Source organism: Kogia breviceps, chromosome 10, assembly GCF_026419965.1.
Source record: "Kogia breviceps isolate mKogBre1 chromosome 10, mKogBre1 haplotype 1, whole genome shotgun sequence".
Taxonomy (NCBI): domain Eukaryota; kingdom Metazoa; phylum Chordata; class Mammalia; order Artiodactyla; family Physeteridae; genus Kogia; species Kogia breviceps.
This window is the reverse complement of record NC_081319.1, coordinates 68823053-68847048: the sequence shown is the minus strand read 5'-3', so window position 1 is coordinate 68847048 and position 23996 is coordinate 68823053. Positions and strand designations below refer to the sequence as shown.

At 47.0% G+C, this 23996-nt stretch overlaps 1 protein-coding gene across 3 annotated transcripts in view; it reads left to right on the top strand.

The window, feature by feature from the left end:
* The window catches only part of ILRUN (inflammation and lipid regulator with UBA-like and NBR1-like domains), a 112704-nt gene extending 96723 nt beyond the window's left edge, over nt 1-15981 (top strand). For all 3 annotated transcript variants that reach the window (XM_059076450.2, XM_059076451.2, XM_067006053.1), the window contains one exon: nt 12663-15981. In XM_059076450.2, the coding sequence (XP_058932433.1) occupies nt 12663-12698 (36 nt within the window). In that variant the 3' untranslated portion in view covers nt 12699-15981. The remainder of the gene's footprint in view (nt 1-12662) is intronic.
* The last annotated feature ends 8015 nt before the right edge of the window (nt 15982-23996 follow it).

Sequence of the window (23996 nt, the reverse complement as noted above, 5' to 3'; positions counted from 1 at the left end):
GAAGATGATCCAGGACCTCGGAAAAACAATGGAGGCAAAGACTGAGAAGATGCAAGAAATGTTTAACAAAGACCTAGAAGAATTAAAGAACAAACAGAGATGAACAATACGGTAACTGAAATGAAAACTACACTAGAAGGAATCAATAGCAGAATAACTGAGGCAGAAGAACAGATAACTGACCTGGAAGACAGAATGGTGGAATTCATTGCTGCAGAACAGAATAAAGAAAAAAGAATGAAAAGAAATGAAGACAGCCTAAGAGACCTCTGGGACAATATTAAACACAACAACATTCGCACTGTAGGGGTCCCAGAGGAGAAGAGAGAGAGAAGGGACACAAGAAAATATTTGAAGAGATTATAGTCGAAAACTTCTCTAACATGGGAAAGGAAAGAGCCACCCAAGTCCAGGAAACGCAGCTATTCCCATATAGGATAAACCCAAGGAGAAACACGCCGAGACACATAGTAATCAATTGGCAAAATTAAAGACAAACAAAAATTATTGAAAGCAGTAAGGGAAAAATGACAAATAACATACAAGGGAACCTCCCATAAGGTTAACAGCTGATTTCTCAGCAGAAACTCTACAAGCCAGAAGGGAGTGGCATGACATATTTAAAGTGATGAAAGGGAAGAACCTACAACCAATATTACTCTACCCGGCAAGGATCTCATTCAGATTCGATGGAGAAATCAAAAGCTTTACAGAGAAGCAAAAGCTAAGAGAATTCAGCTCTACAACAAATGCTAAAGGAACTTCTCTAAGTGGGAAATACAAGAGAAGAAAAGGACCTACAAAAACAAAACCAAAACGATTAAGAAAATGGTCATAGGAACATACATATCGATAATTACCTTAAATGTGAATGGATTAAATGCTCCAACCAAAAGACACAGGCTTGCTGAATGGATACAAAAACAAGACCCATATATATGCTGTCTGCAAGAGACCCACTTCAGACGTAGGGACACATACAGACTGAAAGTGAGGGGATGGAAAAAGATATTCCATGCAAATGGAAATCAAAAGAAAGCTGGAGTAGCAATACTCACATCAGGTAAAATAGACTTTAAAATAAAGAATGTTACAAGAGACAAGGAAGGACACTAAAGGGATCAATCCAAGAAGAAGATATAACAATTATAAATATATATGCACCCAACATAGGATCAACTCAATACATAAGGCAACTGCTAACAGCTGTAAAAGAGGAAATCAACAGTAACACAGGGCTTCCCTGGTGGCGCAGTGGTTGAGAATCCGCCTGCCGATGCAGGGGTCACGGGTTCGTGCCCTGGTCCGGGAAGATCCCACATGCCGCGGAGCAACTAAGCCCGTGAGCCATGGCCGCTAGGTCTGCGCGTCCGGAGCCTGTGCTCCGCAACGGGAGAGGCCACAGCAGTGAGAGGCCCGCATACCACACACACACAAAAAAAACAGTAACACAGTAATAGTGGGGGACTTGTAACACCTCACTTACACTAATGGACAGATCATCCAAAATGAAAATAAATAAGAAAACACAAGCTTTAAATGACACAATAGACCAGATACATTTAATTGATATTTATAGGACATTCCATCCAAAAACAGCAGATTACACTTTCTTCTCAAGTGCGCACGGAACATGCTCCAGGATAGATCACATCTTGGGTCACAAATCAAGCCTCAGTAAATTTAAGAAAATTGAAATCATATCAAGCATCTTCTTTTCTGACCACAACGCTATGAGATTAGAAATCAATTACAGGGAAAAAAAACGTAAAAAACACAAACACATGGAGGCTAAACAACATGTTACTAAATAACCAAGAGATCACTGAAGAAATCAAAGAGGAAATCAAAAAATACCTAGAGACAAATGACAATGAAAACACGACAATCCAAAACCTATGGGATGCAGCAACAGCAGTTCTAAGAGGGAAATTTATAGTTATACAGGCCTACCTCAAGAAACAAGAAAAATCTCAAATAAATAATCTAACCTTACACCTAAAGAAATAGAGAAAAAAGAACAAACAAAACCCAAAGTTAGCCAAAGGAAAGAAATCATAAAGATCAGAGCAGAAATAACTGAAATAGAAACGAAAACAGTAGCAAAGATCAATAAAACTAAAAGCTGGTTCTTTGAGAAGATAAACAAAATTGATAAACCATTAGCCAGACTCATCAAGAAAAAGAGGGAGAGGACTCAAATCAATAAAATTAGAAATGAAAAAGGAGAAGTTACAACAGACACCGCAGAAATACAAAGCATCCTAAGAGACTACTACAAGCAACTCTATGGCAATAAAATGGACCACCTGGAAGAAATGGACAAATTCTTAGAAAGGTATAACCTTCCAAGACTGAACCAGGAAGAAATAGAAAATATGAACAGATCAATCACAAGTAATGAAATTGAAACTGTGATTAAAAATCTTCCAACAAACAAAAGTCCAGGAGCAGATGGCTTCACAGGTGAATTCTATCAAACATTTAGAGAAGAGCTAACACCCATGCTTCTCAAACTCTTCCAAAAAATTGCAGAGAAAGGAAAACTCCCAAACTCATTCTATGAGGCCACCATCACCCTGATACCAAAACCAGACAAAGATACTGCAAAAAAAGAAAATTACAGATCAATATCACTGATGAATATAGATGCAAAAATCCTCAACAAAATACTAGCAAACAGAATCCAACAACACATTAAAAGTATCATACACCATGATCAAGTGGGATTTGTCCCAGGGATACAAGGATTCTTCAATATACACCAATCAATCAATGTGATACACCATATTAACAAATTGAAGAATAAAAACCATATCATCTCAATAGATGAAGAAGAAGCTTTTGACAAAATTCAAAACCCATATATGATAAAAACTCTCCAGAAAGTGGGCATAGAGGGAACCTACCTCAACATAGTAAAGGCCATGTATGACAAACCCACAGCAAACATTCTCAATGGTGAAAAACTGAAAGCATTTCCTCTAAGATCAGGAACAAGACAAGGAGGTACACTCTTACCTCTATTATTCAACATACTTTTGGAAGTCCTAGCCTCGGCAGTCAGAGAAGAAAAAGAAATAAAAGGAATACAAATTGAAAAAGAAGAAGTAAAACTGTCACTGTTTGCAGATGATGTGATATTATACATAGAGAATCCTAAAGATGCCACCAGAAAGCTACTAGAGCTAATCAATGAATTTTGTAAAGTTGCAGGATACAAAACTAATGCACAGAAATCTCTTGCATTCCTATACACTAATGATGAAAAATCTGAAAGAGAAATTAAGGAAACACTCCCATTTACCACTGCAACAAAGAGAATAAAATACCTAGGAATAATCCTACCTAAGGAGACAGAAGACCTGTATGCAGAAAACTACAAGACACTGATGAAAGATGATCCAAACAGATGGAGAGAGATACCATGTTCTTGGATTGGAAGAATCAATATTGTGAAAATGACTATACTACCCAAAGCAATCTACAGATTCAATGCAATCCCTATCAAATTACCAATGGCATTTTTTACAGAACTAGAACAAAAAATCGTAAAATTTGTATGGAGACACAAAAGACCCCGAGTAACCAAAGCCGTCCTGAGGGAAATCAACGGAGCTGGAGGAATCAGACTCCCTGACTTCAGACTATACTACAAAGCTACAGTAATCAAGACAATATTGTACTGGCACAAAAACAGAAACATAGATCAATGGAACAAGATAGAAAGTCCAGAGGTAAACCCACGCACCTATGGTCAACTAATCTATGACTAAGGAGGCAAGGATATACAATGGAGAAAAGACAGTCTCTTCAATAAGTGGTGCTGGAAACACTGGACAGCACCATGTAAAAGAATGCAATTAGAACACTCCCTAACACCATACACAAAAATAAACTCAAAATGGATTAGAGATCTAAATGTAAGACCGGACACTATAAAACTCTTAGAGGAAAACATTGGAAGAACACTCTTTGACATAAATCACAGCAAGATCTTTTTTGATCCACCTCCTAGAGTAATGGAAATAAAACCAAAAAAAAAAACAAATGGGACCTAATGAAACTTAACAGGTTTTGCACAGCAAAGGAAACCATAAACAAGACAAAAAAACAACCCTCAGAATGGGAGAAAATATTTGCATACAAATCAGTAGACAAAGGATTAATCTCTGAAATATATAAACAGCTCATGCAGCTCAATATTAAAAAAAAACCCAATCCAAAAATGGGCAGAAGACTAGACATTTCTCCAAAGAAGACATACAGATGGCAAGAAGCACATGAAAAGCTGCTCAGCATCACTAATTATTAGAGAAATGCAAATGAAAACTACAATGAGGTATCACCTCACACCAGTTAGAATGGGCATCATCAGAAAATTTACAAACAACAAATGCTGGAGAGGGTGTGGAAAGAAGGGAACTCTCTTGCACTTTTGGTGGGAATGTAAACTAATAAACCACTATAGAGAACAGTATGGACATTCCTTAAACTAAAAATAGAATTACCATATGACCCAGCAATCCCACTACTGGGCATATACCCAGAGAAATCCACAATTTAAAAAGACACATGCACCCCAATGTTCATTGCAGCACTATTTATAGAAGCAGCCTAAATGCCCATGAACAGACAAATGGATGAAGAAGATGTGGCACATATATATATGATGGAATATTACTCAGCCATAAAAAGGAACGAAATTGGGTCATTTGTTGAGACGTGGATGGATCTAGACTGTCATACAGAGTGAAGTAAGTCAGAAAGAGAAAAACAAATATCGTATATTAACGCATATATATGGAACCTAGAAAAATGGTACAGATGAACTGGTTTGCAGGGCAGAAATTGAGACACAGATGTAGAGAACAAACGTATGGACACCAAGGGGGGAAAGTGGCCGGGGGGTGGGGATGGGGGTGTGATGAGTTGGGCAATTAGGATTGACATGTATACACTGATGTGTATAAAATTGATGACTAATTTTTTTTTAAAGTGTGAGGATTTGTGTCTGGTATAGATGCTCAGGTTTCAGTGACTTGTTCTTAGCTAAGTCTGCTCTGATTGTTTTCCAGCAGGAGGTGCACAATATAAGATTAAAGGCTGCTGTACATTGGGGGAAAGTATGGGCTTCCTTAGAGCTCGACTGAAAGCGAGACTCTTTTCAAAGCTGTGGACATTCATCAAAACTACTTTAACAGAGAAAGGTTTGATATTGTTTAGTCAATAAGGGAGGCCTCCTAGGTTCCCCAGCCTGTGCTAATCCTTCCTTATCTTCAAAGAATTTACTGTCTGATTACTTAGATGCAACTAGCTCTTAGGAAAGAATGAGACCAGTAAAGATAGAGTATATTGAGTTCCAGTTGAGTTTTAAGTGCTCTTGAGTTTGGAGGAAGGAGAAAACAGTGAGGTTTGGAGTAGCCAGGAAAATGATACCTTGGTGAATGATAGATTCAAACTGGGACTTCGCTGGCAGTCCAATGGTTAGAACTCTGCACTTCCACTGCAGGGGGCACAGGTTCAATCCCTGGTCAGTGAACTAAAATCCCACATGACATGCAGTGCAGCCAAGAAAAAGCAAAAAAGAAAGAAATGATAGATTCAAACCGAATTGGAGGGAAAAGGAGTCACATGCAGGAAGGCCCAGAGGCATTCACAGGCAGGGTGTGTTCAGGGACACTGGCCAGCCTGATTGTGGTGAGTGAGGTATGCTTAAAGAGGGTGGCGTGAATTTTGGAGGAAGACCTTTGAAAGCCAAGCAAAGAGTTCACCTTTAATGTGAGAGGAGTAAGAGTGCTAACAATGCTTTTGAGCAGGGGGGTGGCAAGATGAAACCAAATATGGCTGAAGGAAAGACAATTTATTCTCTCTAAATCAGCCAGCCATTGGCTGGGGTGGGGGTGTGGGGAGGTGATGCTGTGAATTAATTGTAAGAGAGGTGGGGGAGAAAGTGGCATGTAAGGCAAGTGTACAGGAGCTTGAATGGAAATTCTGAGAGGAATTGGGACCAGCAGCCTCTCCCTGTGCCTCAGGACTCCCATAGTACAGCACCAATGGCCACATGGCTGGGAACTTGGATAAGTTTTCTCTCCTTTTAGGTGTTCTCCCCAGTGAGACTCACTTCTTTCTTCCTTTCTAGTAATCTCCTCTGCCCTAGGAGATGGCCATGAGAGAGCCTGCACCTCACCTGGAACGCACTTGCTATTACATGAGATCTTGGGGACTAGAATTTGAAGTAGCGAATAGCCTTTTCTGAAGTCTTTAATGAAAGGGAAGTCAAACTCAACCAACATCCTTCATCTTCTTGTAGGACTTTAAATATTTTTTCATTCACAATTATGTTTGAGTTTTATTCTTCCTGGTGATTTTCTTGATTTGTCAGGGGGTAGGTGAAGGCTCTGGGAGTTGCCTTTGGCCATGGGGAGCTTGGCGGGGATGGGAGGATGAATGACAGAGGAAGAATGGAAGGAGGATGGAGGATGTCTGTCTGGAGGGAGGATGGAAAGGTGGATGATGGAGGGAGGAAGAACAGAGGATGGATGCATGGCAAAGGATTGGATGGGTGGTTAGAGGGAGGATGGATGGATAGATGCGAAGGTCCCCAGCAGGACTGTAGAAGTTAGTTAAGAGCAACAGAAAAACTGTGTTACAGAGGTAAGTATTAAAAATGCTTTTACAGGGCTTTTAAAACAACAGTTCACCACACTTATAACTGAGTTAAGCTTTTAAGCACAACTTTGGCACAATCAGAAGGCTGTGAACTGAGCCTGCCCCATGAACAGCCTTCATGCATAAAAGTACGTTTATTTTCTTTTCTTTGGCTTGTTCTCATACTTGTCTTCAGCCACTGCATCTTTGAAATTTTGAGGACTGTCACATGAAAGTGGCTTGAACACTAGTGTTAAAGCATCTGCAGAAGTTCCCATCATGATGATCTGGCCCTGATATTCTACCAGCAAGCCTCCTTGTGCGGTCAGCATCCATAGAGGGAAGGGTGCTGCTTTGAGTGCTCCTGAGAGAAGAATCCTCATTGCCCTGCCCGTTACTCCAGTACAGACTTGATTTCTAATTAATGAGAGACGAATGGGTTCGATCAGGGCTTGGTTAGTCTCTGGCCCTTGCCAGCGAAGCCAGCCCCATGAGCCAGGGCCTCACCACACCAAGTTTGCAGTACAGGATCAGGACAGAACTTAGTACTAAACCCTGTATTCTTCTGTGTTTGCATTCAGTGTACATAAATGATACAAAAGGAGTGCTAGGTGGGCGAAGCGCCAACTGGGACTGGCCTACTAGGAAATGAGAAAGGAGGAGGAGGGCCCTGGTGGTGTTATCTGATGCTGCCATCAGTATACACCTTGAGAGCGTATTATTTCACAGTCATGCAGTAAACTCTCCTCTCTTTTTATTAACCAGTGTGAACCTGTTTATTTATTAAAATCAAATCACAAATAAAAGCAAAATAAGACAGGTGTGTGAAAGTTTTCGTGTTGTGGTGCTTTATCTAAACAGGCTTTCATATAGAAAGAGTACCCTCAAAAGCCCTCATAAGGTATTGTTGTTTCATTAGGAATTTTAGACTTTTTTTCTCCTGGAAGGTTAAACAGAGATGGCTTAGCAGTGCAAAGTATTTCACAGTTCATTCATTCATTTTACTGACACTTGTGTCTTACTATGTGCAAGGTACAAATAACTGGCAGAAACAAGTTCCACTGGACTTTCCTGACGGTCAGTCCAGTGGTTAAGACTCTGCACTTCCAGTGCAGGGGGTGCGGGTTCGATCCCTGGTCGAGGAACTAGGATCCCATGTGCCACGTGCGTGGTACGGCCAAAAAAAGAAAAGAAAAGAAAAAAAGAAACAGGTTCCACTGTTGTGAAAGGGCAGCTTTCTCTTCTGATAGCACTCTACTCCTTACTGCTGAACATTGATGAGTAAACGTCTAAAAATATTCTAGCTGAGGGACTTCCCTGCTGGTCCAGTGGGTAAGACTCCACGCTCCCAGTGCAGGGGGCCCGGGTTCGATCCCTGGTCAGGAAACTAGATCCCACATGCATGCCACAACTAAAGAGTTTGCATGCCAAAACTAAGAAATCCTCATGCTGCAGCTAAACATGCTGCAGCGAAGATCCCGTGTGCTGCAATTAAGACCCAGCACAGCCTAAATAATTTTTTTTAAGTTTTTTTAAAAAATACATTCTATCTGAAACAAAATAGTTTCCTGTTGTTTTTAGTACTCCTTTTTGGAAAAGTTATTTTGATTTTTGTATAATTTTAGGAAGAACTTTTAAGTTATTGTAGGTACCCACTCACATAAGATCAGTGATAACCAAATCACCGGCTGGGAGTGACTCTGCTATTCCCCAGGGGCAACTATAAACTATTGTGAAAAACAAATCTTATTTTTCATTTTGCTTTGAGGACAGGCCCACAAGTACTGGATCTTAAATTGTCCTTTCAGGAGATTGTGATGAGTGAAACTGAGCTTGCTTATCTTTTATGTCTATAAGTGTTCTCTTTTAAAAATATTTTAGAAAATTAGCCAAATTATGACTCACAGTAGTTATTCCATTGCGAAAGTTCAGCTAGGGCCTGGCCCAACTACCGTAATCATTCAGCTGGCTTGAGGCCAAGGTCTCTTCCCAGACACCCACGAGTAGGGAGGCCCCTCTGTCTTAGCTGCAGGTATGGAGCTCCCATGCTTTAAGAGGGCTTGCCTGCCCTGTAGCCAAGTAGAATTTAGGTCCCAGGGCTCACAGCCATGACAGCTGTTCAGTGAAAGCTTAGGGAAGACTGAGGCAAACAGGCAACACCTCAACCCCTGTGGACCTAAAGGCTGTCTCTCCTTCTCCAGGAACACTTTCTTGTCCCCTAGCAGATGTGGGGCCACTCCCAAGAAATGTAGCCTTTGAAAAGCCATTTCTGTGCAAGTTGACCCTGGGGAGCTGCTCTTTAGACCTGGAGTCAGGGAAGTTCTTTTCTTGGCTTGGTCATTTACATCCTCTATTAATATGCATAAATCCGGGCTTGCTGCTAGTCCCTATGTGGTGAGAGGTGAATCCTCATAGGGAAGAGGGTGGTCTTCTGCATCAAACTAAGTTTTGTAATCACGCTGCGATGGCCTCCATTTCTGCTTGTCAGAGTTTAATTCAGGCCTTTGTGTGGTACCATCTGATGCATCCATCCCTTGATCTGTTTTCCTTATTAGTGGCACACCTGTTATGGGAGAGATATCAGGGATGCCAGGTTAATGAAAATGTTTGGCATTTGCTTTTCCTGTGGGTAAAAGTTGAAGAGTTGTTAGGCCCCAGAAGAGAGTGAACACCATCTGTATTGCCAAACCCTACTTTTGGGCTGGGGTTGGAGACATTAGCCACCAGAACCTGTTACACGGGGTCTTGGAACTCCAGTGGAACCTGAAATGTGGATGGGCGTCTCGTTTCAAATATACCTTCATCCCACTCTTAGGAAAGGCACTTCCTGCTTGGCCTCCTGCCATTGGATGCCCTGGACAAGCTGTTCTTGGAATCTCTGCCAGGCTTTTCCTCTGTAACTGGTGTTGCATTGCCTGTGTTGTATGATCCACTTGTGACACCTGTAATCCTGCATGTGGGGAGTCTAGATGATAAAGTAATTCTGAGATAGAATTGGCTCCCTCTCTCTTCCTTGAAGTGATAGTAATTTATTTGGGGGGGAAAGGAAAATAGAGCTTGTTCCTCAAGCCATGTTTCTGCGCCAGTTAAACATCAACAACTCCAATATGCCATTCTCTGGATGAAAGGGAATTAGATAGCATTTTTCTTTCGAAAAGGTACAGCACCTCAGTCAATAAATAGAGGATCAACATTAATTCTTAATCTAAGCTAGTTAAATACTACACTGAATGGTCTAAGGGCCAGGGCATTCAGGTGGAAATCTGAAAATGCCCATGTCTGTATTGCTCTCTCTGCCAATTGCATGGAATCCATTTATCTGTAAAATGGGAATGCACGACAGCTCCTTGGCAAAGTCATGAACTCCCTTCTCCAAGCATTCCAGACAAGTCACAAGGCTAGTGCTTGCTTTATAAAGGCCTGTGTGAAGTGTGTGGAGCTTTGGTCTGAAAAGCAGTTAAATTTAGGGTAAAGGGGAAAAAAATTCGTAGAAAACAAATGCTGTTTGTTTTTCTCTTTTCTTTTCTCTGTGCATGTTTTCCTGCTCAGAGACTTTTGAGCTCTGTGCATGTTTTCCTGCTCAGAGACTTTTGAGCGTTGTATTGGTTCTAAATCGTATGGGAATCTGAGCCTTTGTTGCTCTCCTTGGATTGTTGGGATGAATGAATGTTGGTTGGGAAGTACTGAGAGCAGCTTGTTTTAAGCTTCTTTAATTTCCATCTCTGGGGCCTGTGACCCTCCAACCAGGCCCCACAAAATGGAGTCTGAGAGCCCTTAGCTGGTCTGGCCCACACTTGTTTGAGTGGGTGGGTCTGTGACTATTGACATGGTTACAGTCTCAACTCACCTGCTGGAGGCATGGTTGACTCGGGGCTGGCAGACGTGACATTTTAACCACCACTGCTTTGCTTACCAGCTCTGTGCTCTTGATCAGGTTACCTCACCTCTCTGAGCTTGGAGAGCATACTTGTCTCAGTTTATCTTCGTGAGAATTAAAGAGAACATGTTCAAGTGCTCCGGCAGCATGTAGTTGATGCTGTTTCAGTGTCGGCCTGCCTGTCTCCCATATTCACCTCTTCAGCGATACCACCAAGCAGCTTGAGACCTATTTCTGGTCTCTTGAGGCTTTTTATGGAGGGAGAAAAAAAAAGACAAAAGCAATTTCAGTGCTTTCCACTGAAAAAAAACAGAACTTTAATCTCATGTTCCCTGTTTTTGGCAGCTTTGACCTCTGGCCTAAATAAGCGTGACCAAAGGGCATTCTTTTCTTAGAACACTGTTTTTCAACCTCCTGAGCTAGGTACTTTATGTCAGCTCCTAAAACCTTAAATCTGGAAGTTTTAAGGAGGAATCTGAGATCCTATGAGGGGAAGGGACTTTATTCGTGGTCATTTGGTGTGCTAGTGCAAAGCCGGGATCAGAACTCAGATCTCCTTCTCCCACTTCCACGTGACCCTCAGCCCATTGCAGTGAAAACTGTGAAGTTTGTGCATCTCTAGCTGACCACTCCCAGGGAGCCCAGCCTCTCCTGGGACCTGGGAGGCTGTGACCAGATGGATGGCATGACGTAGACACTTGTGTTCCCAGGCCTAAGTGGCTGTTTAAAAACTTGGTTTGGAAGGGCCAATATTCTTGTGACTTCGAAGGGTCTGGCACTCCAGGTAGTAGTCTGAGAAATACCTGTTCTCCTTCAATTATTAATTCAACAATACTTACCGGGTGCCTGCTGAGGGACAGGTGCCATGCTAAGTGCTAGAGAGATGGCAGCAAACAAAGTCATACTGGAAAGGGATTCTAATCATTGGCAACCCTGCAAGCAAGCACTTACATTTCTTTTAAAAGTGTCATTTTTAAAAGATAATCAAATTCTGACCACATCTTACCAAGCTAATGGAAAATGTCATCTCAATCATTCTTGTGCCTCCTCACCCCAGTTGTGCCTAGATTCAGGATTCTTACTTAACGTAGTTGTCAAGCATCGGGAAACCCCTCTGGTCATTTGTCATGATTATGGCTGTGCCACCTGCTCTCCGTACCCATTTGGTCCCCTTGGTCCAAGGGCCCTCTGCTTCTGGGCCAGTTTGGGGTGTAGGACCTTTAGTGAGGCTGGTTACCAGTTACCTTTGCCCTCCCAGGTCTTGGCATTGACTGGGTCTTTTCAAGGAGCACACTCCACAGAGGTGTGAAGGTGGAGGGAGGCACAAGACATCCTCCAGCAAGTTTGTGTGGCCACTTTTGGTGTTGGCACATCTTGGTGTCTCATTCTTAACATAAAGGAAAAGTGAGACTATGATGCCTTTTCCACCAGCCAAGCAGCATAGAAAACGCCTTTGGGAATTTGGAGTAAACCTTATCATCATGTGGCAAGGGAGAGGCAATGTGAAGAGAGCAAAGATGAGACTCGGGTTTGAATCTTGGCTCTGCCTTTTACTACCCATGTGACTTTGAACAAGTCTCCTAATGTCTGCAGTCAGATGGGCATCAGTCAAATGAGTGTAATAATACATCTAAAGACAGTGTATGCAAACCCCCTGCTGCCATGTGTGCACTAAGTGCCCGATGGACAATTGCTTTTTCTGCTCCAGTGTGTGTGTTGTTGATATAAGTGCCATCAGCCAGCAGTAGCCTGCACCTGAGGTTAAGGTGCAAAAAGTGGTGTCCAAGGATCTTTAACAGAGAGGTTAAGATGTTGTCAAGAAGGAGGGAAGGCTCTGTGACCTGGGTGGAGGAAAGTTGGCACCAGTTGATCTAGAATTTGAAAGATGAAGAATCTCTCCACCAGCCTCCCCTCTCTTGGATGGTGTGTTTGCAGGAGAACACTTAGCAAAAACTTGAAATGTGCTGATATGTGGCCTCCTGAAGATTTGCATGGCAAGGACAACCCTCAAGCCTTGTTTGTGCCTTGGAGCTTCCTTCTGGCTCACTGGGAACCGTAGATTCTTTTACTTGGTTTGGTTGTCACATTGTACCTGTTGTGTCTGCCACCACTGACTGTGTTCACTCTCTTCCAGGGGCTCCACGGGCCTTACCCCTTCGGCCAGTCTTAAACGGGTGTCAGCAAGAAGAAAAATTAACAAAAGACAGAAGGCTTGACTCTGGGGGGGAGGGCAAGGGGTTCCTCTGGATTGCAGACCACATCGCACGGACCCCTGGCTCTGACCCCCATCCTGGAAGAAGAGGAAGAATCAGAAAGACTAGTTTTGAGTAAACTCAGTGTGCGTGTGTGAATGCCGAATTGCAGGAGTGGTGTTGAGGCTACCGAGAAGAAATCCATGCAGCCAGTTTGGGTTTTGTTTATTAGGCGTCAGTCTAACAAGTCATTAGGTCGCTCGGGAAGGAAAAAAATGTTTAAAATGGGGGAAAAAAGCCATCTTTTTAAACAAAAATTATTTTGCCTACAGACAGGTTGTAGTTTTGAGCACATGTTAATTTTTTCCCCTTTCCCCACTTTTTTTTTTTTTTTTTTTTTTTAGATAAGGGATAACATGCTGTTTATAGAATGCTTGCTCTGGAAGCAATTCAGGTTCAAAACTGGCATGGCCTGCTTGGGGACTCTGCGGGTCAGTGCTGTAGGAGGACACCTGCCGTGCCACCTGACTCCATGAGTCCAACCCCATTTGTTTTTAATGGCATCAGCCCATGAGTTATCACGCTTTTCCTCTTCTTTTCTCTTTAATCTTCTGTTGATTTACACCTTTGACATTTGTATTTGTCGACCCTGTGGCTTGTTACCGTCAGAACCTCTCTGAAGACCAAACTTCCCTGTGTGGCCAGCAGAGGAAGCCTTGAGGACAGATCTCGGGTGACGTGGGAGTTTGTGAGGCTGAGAGGTGTCCTCCTGCACACACTTGTAACAATTCGAATTGCTTTCCTTCCATGTTTCTCTTGGCAGAGAGAAATGCCATCACGCTTACTGCTCTCTTGGATTCTTGGTACACAGCAGCTCCCCATTCACTCTGGGAACGCTGTCTCTGTGCTGCGTATATGTGTGTGCTGTGTGCGCACACACACACGGGTGCTGGTGCAGCTCACCAGCGAGTGTGCAGCAGGCGAATGTGAAGGTGTCCCCTGCTTCTCTGTTGTCACACAACTCCCTTCCCTGTGTTTCTCTCCAGTTGTCCTTTGTGGTGTTTTTGCAGCCTGTTAGTGGAGGCTGAGCTGTTAAGGTATGAAAATGTAGCCCCAGATGGGGAATTTGCCATGGGAAAGGGCCACACTTACTGATTGAGTGATCTTGGAGACCACATTTTGCTGGGAATGAAAGGACCCCCGCCCTGAGCAGGATGCTTATTTATTGGGAGGTGGCGGGCAAGGGACAGCCCAGCCGGAGCACAGGTTGCTTGGCTGGCTGCTCACTGGGACAGGTGGCCCCACTGGCATCCTGTGGATTCCGAGCAGGTTGAGATGTGGATATCTCCATGGGAAGCTTAAACCAGGCCAGAACAGCTGTCTGCCAAAGATACAAGAATATGCAAAGTCCCTCTTCTCTTCTCACCCCCTCCTTCCCTCGAGTCTTGGTTCATTTGATAGCCAGGGATATGGATCTAGGGTGCGGTTGCTGGGTCACCTGCCTGTTACCACACCCCCACCCACCCCGGGGGTGTGAGACAGCAGGGTGTCCAGGTTGATGATTGGCTGCAAGGGGTCACATAGCCTGGGTGTGGATGAGGGTCTGCCTGCCTGTCTGTCTCTGTGTGGGTGTCTGAGTTCCGAAAACGTGTTTTGTTCCTCCTCATCCTCTTCTGAGACTGTTGTGTTTTCCAAGCTTGATTGTGAGAGAAAAGCTTGTATGAAATTCCGCCTTTGCCTCCCCACCTCCCCCCAAATAAAGGGGGGAGTAAATATTGGTCCACTGGAGAAGCCCCAGGGGAGGTTGGAGACTGCCTGCTGAAAGGGCAGTGCAGCTGGGTCTGGGGCTGGACTAGAGCTCACACTGGAGCACCTACTTTCTATGCACACAAAGAGCACCCCATTCCCAGCAGAGCAGAGGTGCCCAGGCCACCACAGGTCCAAGCCAGGGGCTCACGATGGCTTTTTGTTTGAGGGTCCTATTGGGCCCAGACTGCCGCCACTGTTGGTGCCAACCTCCTGGGACACCGCCACCCTGGAGCCCACACATGCCCAGCCGTTCTGCTCACTTGATAGCCCTCAAAGCATCACATCTCCAGCTGCCCCTGCAGGATCACGGGAGGCTTTACGTCCTCTGGTTTCCTGGCTTCCTCATCTACCCCACGCTAGGTGCCCCTTCCCCTTTTCTCAGGAGGGGGTGCCTGCCGTTATTCAGCAGTGGCTTCATAGATCACCATCAGGGGGTCTGGCCCTGCCAGAGGGATCCTGCTCCTCCTCTTGCTTTTAGGCAGTCTCACCTGGCAAGGTAGTTGTTCCAAGCACATTGGCTTCCCTCCCAAGAACAGACCATTTCTGTACACATCTTTGAAGAGGTGAGCTCCTTGCAGAGGACAGAGCGAGCACAAGCCATGGAGTAGGGGCGGAAGGAGTCCATGGTTCCCCCAAGACCTGGCGGCTGTTCGTACCATTCATCCTGCCTCTTCTCGCTGGTTTGGGTTCTGAGCAAGACCGTAGAGCCCCTCTTTTCCACTGCCTGGTGGGGCGGCAAAGGCTACCCTCTCAGCCCCAGTAGGCTCAGTTCCTCTTGGACTCTACCAAATGACAGGCTGCCTCTGGGCAGGACCATCAGTGTCTGGCACCCGCGAGGTGAGACAGGCACCATCCTTAAGGACCTGAGCCCAGTGGGGGAGGCAGAGGGGCTCAGGCTTGGGAGGAACCTGTCTGTGTGCACGGAGTGAGGTGTGTGTGGATGTGTGTGCACGCGTGCATGCTTTTTTTTTTTTTTTTCCCATGGGGACAGTTGAATTTGGGGCATTTTTCTACAAGAAACAGCCTTCTCTTCCCCCAGCAAGGACTGGCTGTTACCTAAAGTCCATCAAAGGCACTTCTAGCCAAGAGAGAACCTCACCAAGACAGCTGGTGTGGCCCAAGGGTGGCCAAGGTGGGAAGTGGGCATAAGAATAAACACCTCCCCAAATTCAATGTGAGCCCCAGCGGGAGAGGGTGGTGGGGTTGCCAGGGCCCAGAACTGCAAGCTGATTTCCCCACCCCACCCTGCCTCGCCTTTTCTTTGTTTCCTCGTGTGAATGCTGGAGAAGCAGTAGCTGCCTCCTCCACCTGGACAGTGGTGTGCAGCAAGCAAGCTGGGTGGGTGTTGGTGGTGGGGCCTTATGGTGCCTGGGAGGAGATGAAGATGAGGAGGTTTTTCCTTACTGTATAAATGAATATTTGTATGATTAAATTAACACACACCAAAAAAAACCCTGTTTTCATGTGTGTCAGTGAGTTTATTGCTCCCTGAAGCCCCTGTGTACCTGCTTGGCCCCCAGTGGCTCTGTGATATGCGCTTTTTGGTCTCTGTGTCTCTCCTTCTTGTATATGGGAAAACTGAGACCCTGCAGTTCATTATATGTTTGTGAAATCAGTCCTGGGATTATCATTAAATCTGCTGCCGTTCCTGGTTTCCAGTGACCAGAAAGGTGAAACTCTTTCCAGTGGCCTCCCCAGGATACCTACCATGCGTCTGTTGAGCACTACTCTATCCCCAGCACATAAGATGTACTGGCCAAGTTAGTGTGTATCAGCCAGCAGGCATTGTATGGGCGCTTACTGTGTGTCAGGCACGGCGCACAGGTGTGAATGCAGGAATTGCACAGGAAGAATGCAGAGCACCATGGGCATCTTCCTACTGGGGAAACAGACAAGGCCGAGTTGGGGAGTCCTCAGAGCCAGCTGGGACTAGATTTAGAAGAGGAAATACATCTTTCTTTAGTGGTTCTGGTGGATTACAGATTAGGTACCTTTTTGCAGATTGGTCTGGGAGCCTGAGAGCCAGATAGGGACCACACTCCAGACAGTTGACAAGCTAACTTGGATCCTACCCCCACATACTTATGTGAGACAGGCCTATGACCTTGGCCTCCGGAGATGGGGAGGTGGCTTACACGGTGGTCCGTAGCATGAAAGAAACTTAATTGACAAATACATCAGATTGTGGGTTCACTGTATTCATCCCTTCATGTCTGTAGGAACTCAGAACTCAACTGTGTCCTCAGTCACATCATCACCCTTTCTGTGTTGAAGGGAGAGTGAGATCACAGGGAGAAGGGAGTTGCTTGTCTTACAGGCTTGGACCCATGGCATCGGTTTCCAGATGCTGGTATTGTTTTCACGTAATTGCAGCCTCCCAAATTGGGTCTTCACCCTGACTGGCAGAGCTGTGTGTTCTAAATGACAGTGGCCCTGGCACTGAACCAGGGGGTCTAAGGTGCGGGAACTGGAGAGAGGGGATTCCCCGGCCATCTCTCTGCAGGCAGCTCAGTGAGGGAACCTGTGGCCACAGATTGCACAAGACAGAAGCACCGCAGAAGAACTGGTCTCTGCCTCAAGGCCCCAGGGTCTCTATATAGCCTGACACAGAGCCCAGCACAAGGGAGCCTGGGAGATTGGCCCAGAGACCCCTGGGGTGAGCACCCTTGCCTCTGCCCCCAGTGCTGTGACAGTGCACTTGCATCCTGCGTCCTTCCAGATGCCCATGGCTATTTGTTTTCTGCAGAAGAGGGGCCCCCACCCTGTCACCTGGGTCTTCTGGCAGCTCAGACCCACTCCCAGGCCTCCCCAAGGCTCCCACTGTTGGACAGTTATTTGCTTGGCATAATGTGTTTGTCTTTGGGGCTGTAACCTGTCAAGAAGTCACCAGGCCCTGGGAGAAAGGAGCAGGTTTGATGGTAGCTCCTGGCCTGAGCCATTCCCACGGGGGCTTGGTGACAGGGAGGGGGCTCTCAGCTGAGCTTTTGTCTGGGTGTGGGGGTGGGGAGACAGTTGCAGTGGTCTGGGCCCAGCCCTCCAGGCAGAGCAAACAGGGCATCTCGGCCACCTCCCTGCCCCAGCTCAGGTTGTACTGGGTGCCTCCCACCCTGTTCTTGGGAAGGGCTCTCCCTCGCCTGCTTGCTGTGACCTGGCCACTTTCCCAGATGCCACCTGGTGTCCAGCACTGTCTGGCGGCCAAGAGAACAGGCACCAAGGGCACTCGTGGCAGCCCTTTATTTCAAAAATGGGAATGGAGCAGGTGAGGCTGCTTGAGACATGAGAGGGTGTGTGAGTTTGGGAGTCAGGGTGTCCACAGAATGGATTCTGACAGGCTAGCATGACTGCCTGATGGGTCTCAGATGCCTCCTCTATAAAATGGAGATGCACTGGTTTAGAAACCAGGACTTGGGTGGAACTCAGATTTTTTTAAAGTATCCTTTTTAACCCTTTGTTCTAAGATGCTGTCTGTGATCTGGGGCAGTGCTTCTCAAACTTGAATGTGTTAAAATGCAAATTCTGATTTAGTAGATCCTGGGAAAGAGGGCAAGATTCTGCATTTCTAACAAACTCCCAAGTGAGTGGACGGCTGCTGGTCCTCAGACCACACTTTGCCTGAGGATAGTAGGGGTTGGTCTGAAGGGGTTCACTGCCCCCCCAGCCACCCGGTCTATGAGACTGAGCCATATCTATCCAGGGCTGTGTTGGCCAGGCCCACTAGAATTTGAGGGAACTAAAGTCATTTAGAACAATAATGTTCCAACTGGGCTATGGTTCCCCAGCATTTCCCAGGGTTTATCCAAGCCTGTGATTTCTGGCTTAAATATTATTTCTAGTGTGCTGCTTTTCCATCACAAACAACAAATGTCTGAGTGTCCACTATACTTATGGTAATATTGGCTGACCAACTTCTATTAAACTGTTTATATGAATGACTTTATTTAATCCTCACAACCATCCAAAGTTGAGAGCAGGCTGACCTGGTGTTCAGTTTGTGAACAAGTAACTCTGAAGTGTCAGGACTCCCATGGAAATGGAAGTGCAGGCCGGGAATATGTAGTAAGCAACCTTGACTTAGTCCAGGGCTGTATGGGGGGCTTCTCTGAGCAAGCTTCTCTCCTGAAGGATGGAGAGGTGGCTGGTGGATACACAGTCTACAGTTCAGTGGGGAGCTTGGGGCAGGAGACACGGTGTGAGTCATCAGAGATCAGATGGAATTTAAAGCCTCAGAACTAGATGAGATCATCAAAGGAGGGACAGCGGGCTTGACCCCACGTGTCACACGCTCCCTCAAATTCTGCTGGTTGCCCCAGCTCCCTCTGCGATGATCTGTGATCAAGAAGACCCCCGCCTCAGACTCAGCGTTCTCATGGCTGCAGTGCACCTCTCATCCTGTCCAATCGCCATCCTGTCCCTGTACCCTTGTGTCCCAACTGTCTCTCTGCAGGGCACTCCTGCAGATGGTTATAGAGTAGACGAGGGACTAGATGCACCCAGGGATGGCCCCCACCTGGAAACCAGGTGGCGGGGTCCTGGAGGAGTGAGGCCAGAGCCCCGGTAGCTTGTAGCTTAGTTCCTGTGGCCCTGTCCTCCCAAGGACAGTCCACACCCCTGGAGCCAAGTTCTAGGAGTTCCTCCTGCTGGGCTGTGGGAAAGGGAAAAGTCTGAAGGAAGAGGGGGTGCTGTATCTGGTTGGGGGCCCAAGGAGCAAGGCCCTGTGGTGCCATGCTTACCTGCACCTATCCCCCAGCGCTGGTCAGCAACCAAGACACCCCAGATCCCTGACAGGCTGGGCTGTCATTGCTTGAGGCCTCTGAGCAACCAGGACCCCCACACATAGAGGGCAGTGGGACAGCAAGGGCCAAGGGGGGACTGTGGCCAAGCTGTGAAGGATGTCTTCTCAGGGTATGGCTGCCCTGACCTGCGCTGTAGGTGGGAAGGGGGAAGTGTGGAGGGCAGGAGCAGTCCCTTAGGGGTGCTGGGAGTGTGGCCACCTGAGAGCTGGTGCAGATGGGCCCGTGGCCAGCAGAGGGCACCATGTGGCCCAGGCCTTGTCTGGAAAGGATGGACACTGCCCTGGCCGGCTCCCCTGCCAGTATGTTTTCCAAATCCCCATGGCTCCAGGGCGAGTGTTGCCTCTCCTCTCTGCTCCAGGTAGGTGAGCTTGGGTTTGAACCTAGGCCTTGATGTTTGCTGACTGTTTGTGACTGTTCAATTTCTGTCAACCCTCAGAACCTCAGTGTCCCAATCTGTAAATGAGGACAGTTCTTTTTTCCGGAGATGGTCATGAGAATTAAAACCCTTCATAAAAGTTTAGCATCGGGGCTTCCCTGGTGGCGCGGTGGTTGAGAGTCCGCCTGCCGATGCAGGGGACACGGGTTCGTGCCCCGGTCCGGGAAGATCCCACATGCCGCGGAGCGGCTGGGCCCGTGGGCCATGGCCGCTGAGCCTGCTAGTCCAGAGCCTGTGCTCCGCAAAGGGAGAGGCCACAACACTGAGAGGCCCGCCTACCACAAAAAAAAAAAAAAAAGTTTAGCATCGTATACCCGTCACAGGTAAGTGTCCAGTATGTGGTGACCATTGTTATATTTTTGTGACCCTCCAGATGTGGGAAGTCTGCGCTCCTGAGGAGAGGGAACTGGGGCACTGGGCATTTGTGAGGCAGAGTCCAGGAAATCCATAGCCTGCTCAGGAGTCTGTCCCTGGACCACAGCCCTTATTTCCAGCAAATCCTTGCCCTGAGGGTATTTCTTGGTCTGGTATAGGAGTTGGGGTGCAGGAAAGGACCATTCTGGAAGAGAGTCTAGTTTCCTCTAAGAAGAGGCTCTAGGGGGAGGAGGCTGTCCTCCGTGACTGTGCAGTAGGCTCTCAATACACATTTGTTGAGGGAAGAAATGAAAATGTGTAGGAGAAACTGCCTTGTTTCTGGAGACGGACACCACCCAGCCCAGACCCCAGACAGTGCAGGGGCTCCTGGAGAGGGGTTGGTGAGTCACAGGTGTGCTGGAGGTTGAGAATGACAGCCCAGAAACCTATTCCTAGGAACTGGTTTGGCCGCTGTGGTTTACCACTTCCGAGGGCGGAGCACTGGGGCTGATACATTTGCTTCCAGGTGCCTGCAGGGACCCGTATCAGTACCAGAGCCAGGGACGCAGGCCAGGCCACAGGTGGGCACCAAGGTGGCATTTGCATCCCATCCTCACGGCATTTACTGACGTCAACGGCACCCGGATCCTCTGAGCATCTCCAGCTCTTGCCTTCATGCTATTGTCTTCACTTACCTCTCTCTTCCCCCACATCCTGGCTTCCTGGTAGTTGAGCATACTTTAACCAGGAGCCAAGAGGGTGTGGGCTGGGGGTCCCACAGAGAGCTGGTGGGTTTAGGGCAGTTGTTACCAAGATGGGTCAGAAAGGCTATCTGTGTGTGTGTTGAGCCCCTGCCAAGCCCCCTGATGTGGGTCATCCAGGGCTGATGAAAACACACGTCCCTGTGCTGGAGATAGGACCTAGGAGACAGGAAAAGTGAGCACTGGTGGGGAACTGGGTAGGCTGAGCGTCCTGTGAGTGGGGCCCATGCAGGAGGGTCTGAGAAAGCCGGGCTTCCCTCCAGTGCCTTGGGTTGGGGACAGTGACCATTCAGTGAATCCCCAAACACGAGACCAGAAAGGGCCTTAGAGCCCAGCCAGAAAGGACACTGCCTTCCCCAGAGTCCCACAGCCAGTGTGGGCCGCACCCATCCCAGGCTCTTTCCAGGATGCCAGAGCCAACAGCATGGAGATCCAAGGTCCCCCAGAGAAGAGAAAGAATCAGTGGTTGAGAAACAAGAAACAACTCCAGCTGGCTCTGATCCCCAAGCCAGGCAGCCAGGCTTGCGGGGGTCCAGTAGGGTCCAATCATAGTGGTGGTGGTTGGGCCCTAGGGGAGGCAGCTTGGCTCTGGGGACTTGTTTGAATGGAGTGAAGTTGAATTTGCATCTTTGAGAAGTTACAGCTGTGGGAAGGGACTGGGTGGTGGGAGCTATTAGGCTGCCTTCCATCTCCTGCCTCCCTCTGGAGGGGGTCAGCATCAGGCCCTGTGCCAGCCAGCCCCCACTTACCTGGTGTGAGGAGCACAGCTGTCTCAGTGCCCTTGGCTCAGCCTTCAGGCTCTGTCCCGTGTAGAACACACAGCTTCAGAGAAACAGAGGCGTCTCCATAGCTGCATATGCATGCACACACAGCATGTGATCCAACATACATGTGCAGTGCTGTGCACTACTCACACGCAGGAACATGTTCACAAAACACACGTGCATCCACATACTACACAGGTGCCCACTCATGACCCTAGTTCATACACAGACGCACCAGCACACCCTGGGAGTCACGTAATCTCATACCAGCATGTGCCCACACAAAAGTTCACACCCATTTCCCACGTTCATACTCAATAATAGTTGGTATTTTTTTTACTAGTTTTCCCTGTAAGTCAGGCATATTTGAAATTCTATTCCGTCCTCACAACAACTTTCTGAAGTAAGTACTATTTTTTCTTTGTTACTAATGTATACTTTACACACAGTGAGGAACACAAAACTTACAGGTTCACTTGATGAACTCTTTTTAAAAATAAATTTATGTATTTTTTGTTTATTTGTTTATTTTTGGCTGCGTTGGGTCTTCGTTGCTGCACGCGGGCTTTCTTTAGTTGTGTCGAGCAGGGGCTGCACTTCATTGCGGTGTGCGGGCTTCTCATTGCAGTGGCTTCTCATTGCGGAGCATGGGCTCTAGGCACACAGGCTTCAGTAGTTGTGGCACGCAGGCTCAGTGGTTGTGACTCACGAGCCCTAGAGTGCAGGCTCGGTAGTTGTGGTGCACGGGCTTAGTTGCTCCGCGGCATGTGGGATCTTACTGGACCAGGGCTCTTACCCATGTCCCCTGCATTGGCAGGCGGGTTCTTAACCAGTGCACCACCAGGGAAGCCCGATGAACTCTTTCTTAAGCACATGATGCATAACCATCATCCAGGTCAAGATCTAGAACATGTCCACTGCCCCAGCAGGCCTTGTCCATCAACAGCCCACACAAGAGGAGCCGATGCCCTGTTAAGGCAAGCACCATTGTTATTCCCATTTAAGAGATGAGAAAACTGAGGCTCAGACCCACAGTCACATACTAAGCAGTGGCCAGACGGCAGGCTCTCTGACTCTAGACTACCACACCACTTAGATAGCCGTTCTTATCCACGTACACACCCTCCACTAATAGAAGGCCATGATCACAAAAGGGGTGGAAGGGCCTGTCTTGTTTTTTCCATGTGGAAAGCAGCAGAGAAAATTTAAGCTTTGTTTTCGATCTGCCCTTAAAAGGGCATGACTTGGCTCATGAAGGATCGAAGGATCCGTGAATTTGGTGAGCTCAAGGGCTGCAGCTTCTACCCTGGGGCACAGTGTATCCATGGGGCAGGGGATGCATTTGAGGACACTTCTGCACTAGAAGAAGCTATTCAAGTCATTTTCTTCATGCCCTCCATCAGCAGAAGCACTCTTGGCAAAACTTGGCATTCATTCATTCATTCATTCTGTTAATAGATACATAGTGAGCACTTACCTACCTTGTTGTGCCCAGCCCTGTCCTAGGTGCTGAGGATGCAGCAGTGAAACAGACACAAAATATCCCTGCATCATGGAGCTGACGTACAGTGAAATACATGGTATTTTGGGTAACGAAAAGGGAGAAACACAAGAAGATAGGGCAGAGAAGGGGGAGTGCAACTTCAAATAGGTCAGGGCAGTCCCCACTGAGAAGGTGATGTTTGAAGAAGGATGTAAAGCAGCTGAGGGAGTGATCATTGTGGATATCTGAAAGAGCATTCCAGGCAAAGAGAATGGACAAACAAAGCAAAAAGACAGCACCCATTGTGTTTAGATGCAATTGTGGGTTATCTGAATTGCAGACTCTGGCATCTGCTCCTCTCCCCGACTCGTGCTGTGTGACTTCGGTGGATTCACTCTTCCCCTCTGGGAAGAGAGGAAGATAATGAGCTTTCCTGTCCACCTGAGCACTCTTGTCCTCAAGGACCTGCACTAACCAGTGGAGGAGCATCTGTGGTCACCCACATTATGGTCATGGAGCCTGGCAGAGTTCCACAGCAGTGCCTCTGGCCTGGCCACCCTCACTCCAGGGCTGGCCATAGATTCAGTCCAGGGCACTGACTCCTCTAGATGCAGTGGCCAGGGGTGGCAGTAGGGGAGGCCCTGGGATAGTTCCTGGATATTAGAGCATTTTCCAGTATTGACTATGTGTATTTGGGAAAATGGGATGGCATTACTGGGGATTTGTAGGTGCTTTGGGTGTCATGTGTTTATCTGCATATTTACTGTTGAGGGGAACAGTGGATGAGTCTAAGGTCCCTTCAGATTCCACCTTCCCTGGACACTCCAGGCCTGGCTTATCTCTGAAGGACCTCTCTCCTGGGGACCCCCTGACCTC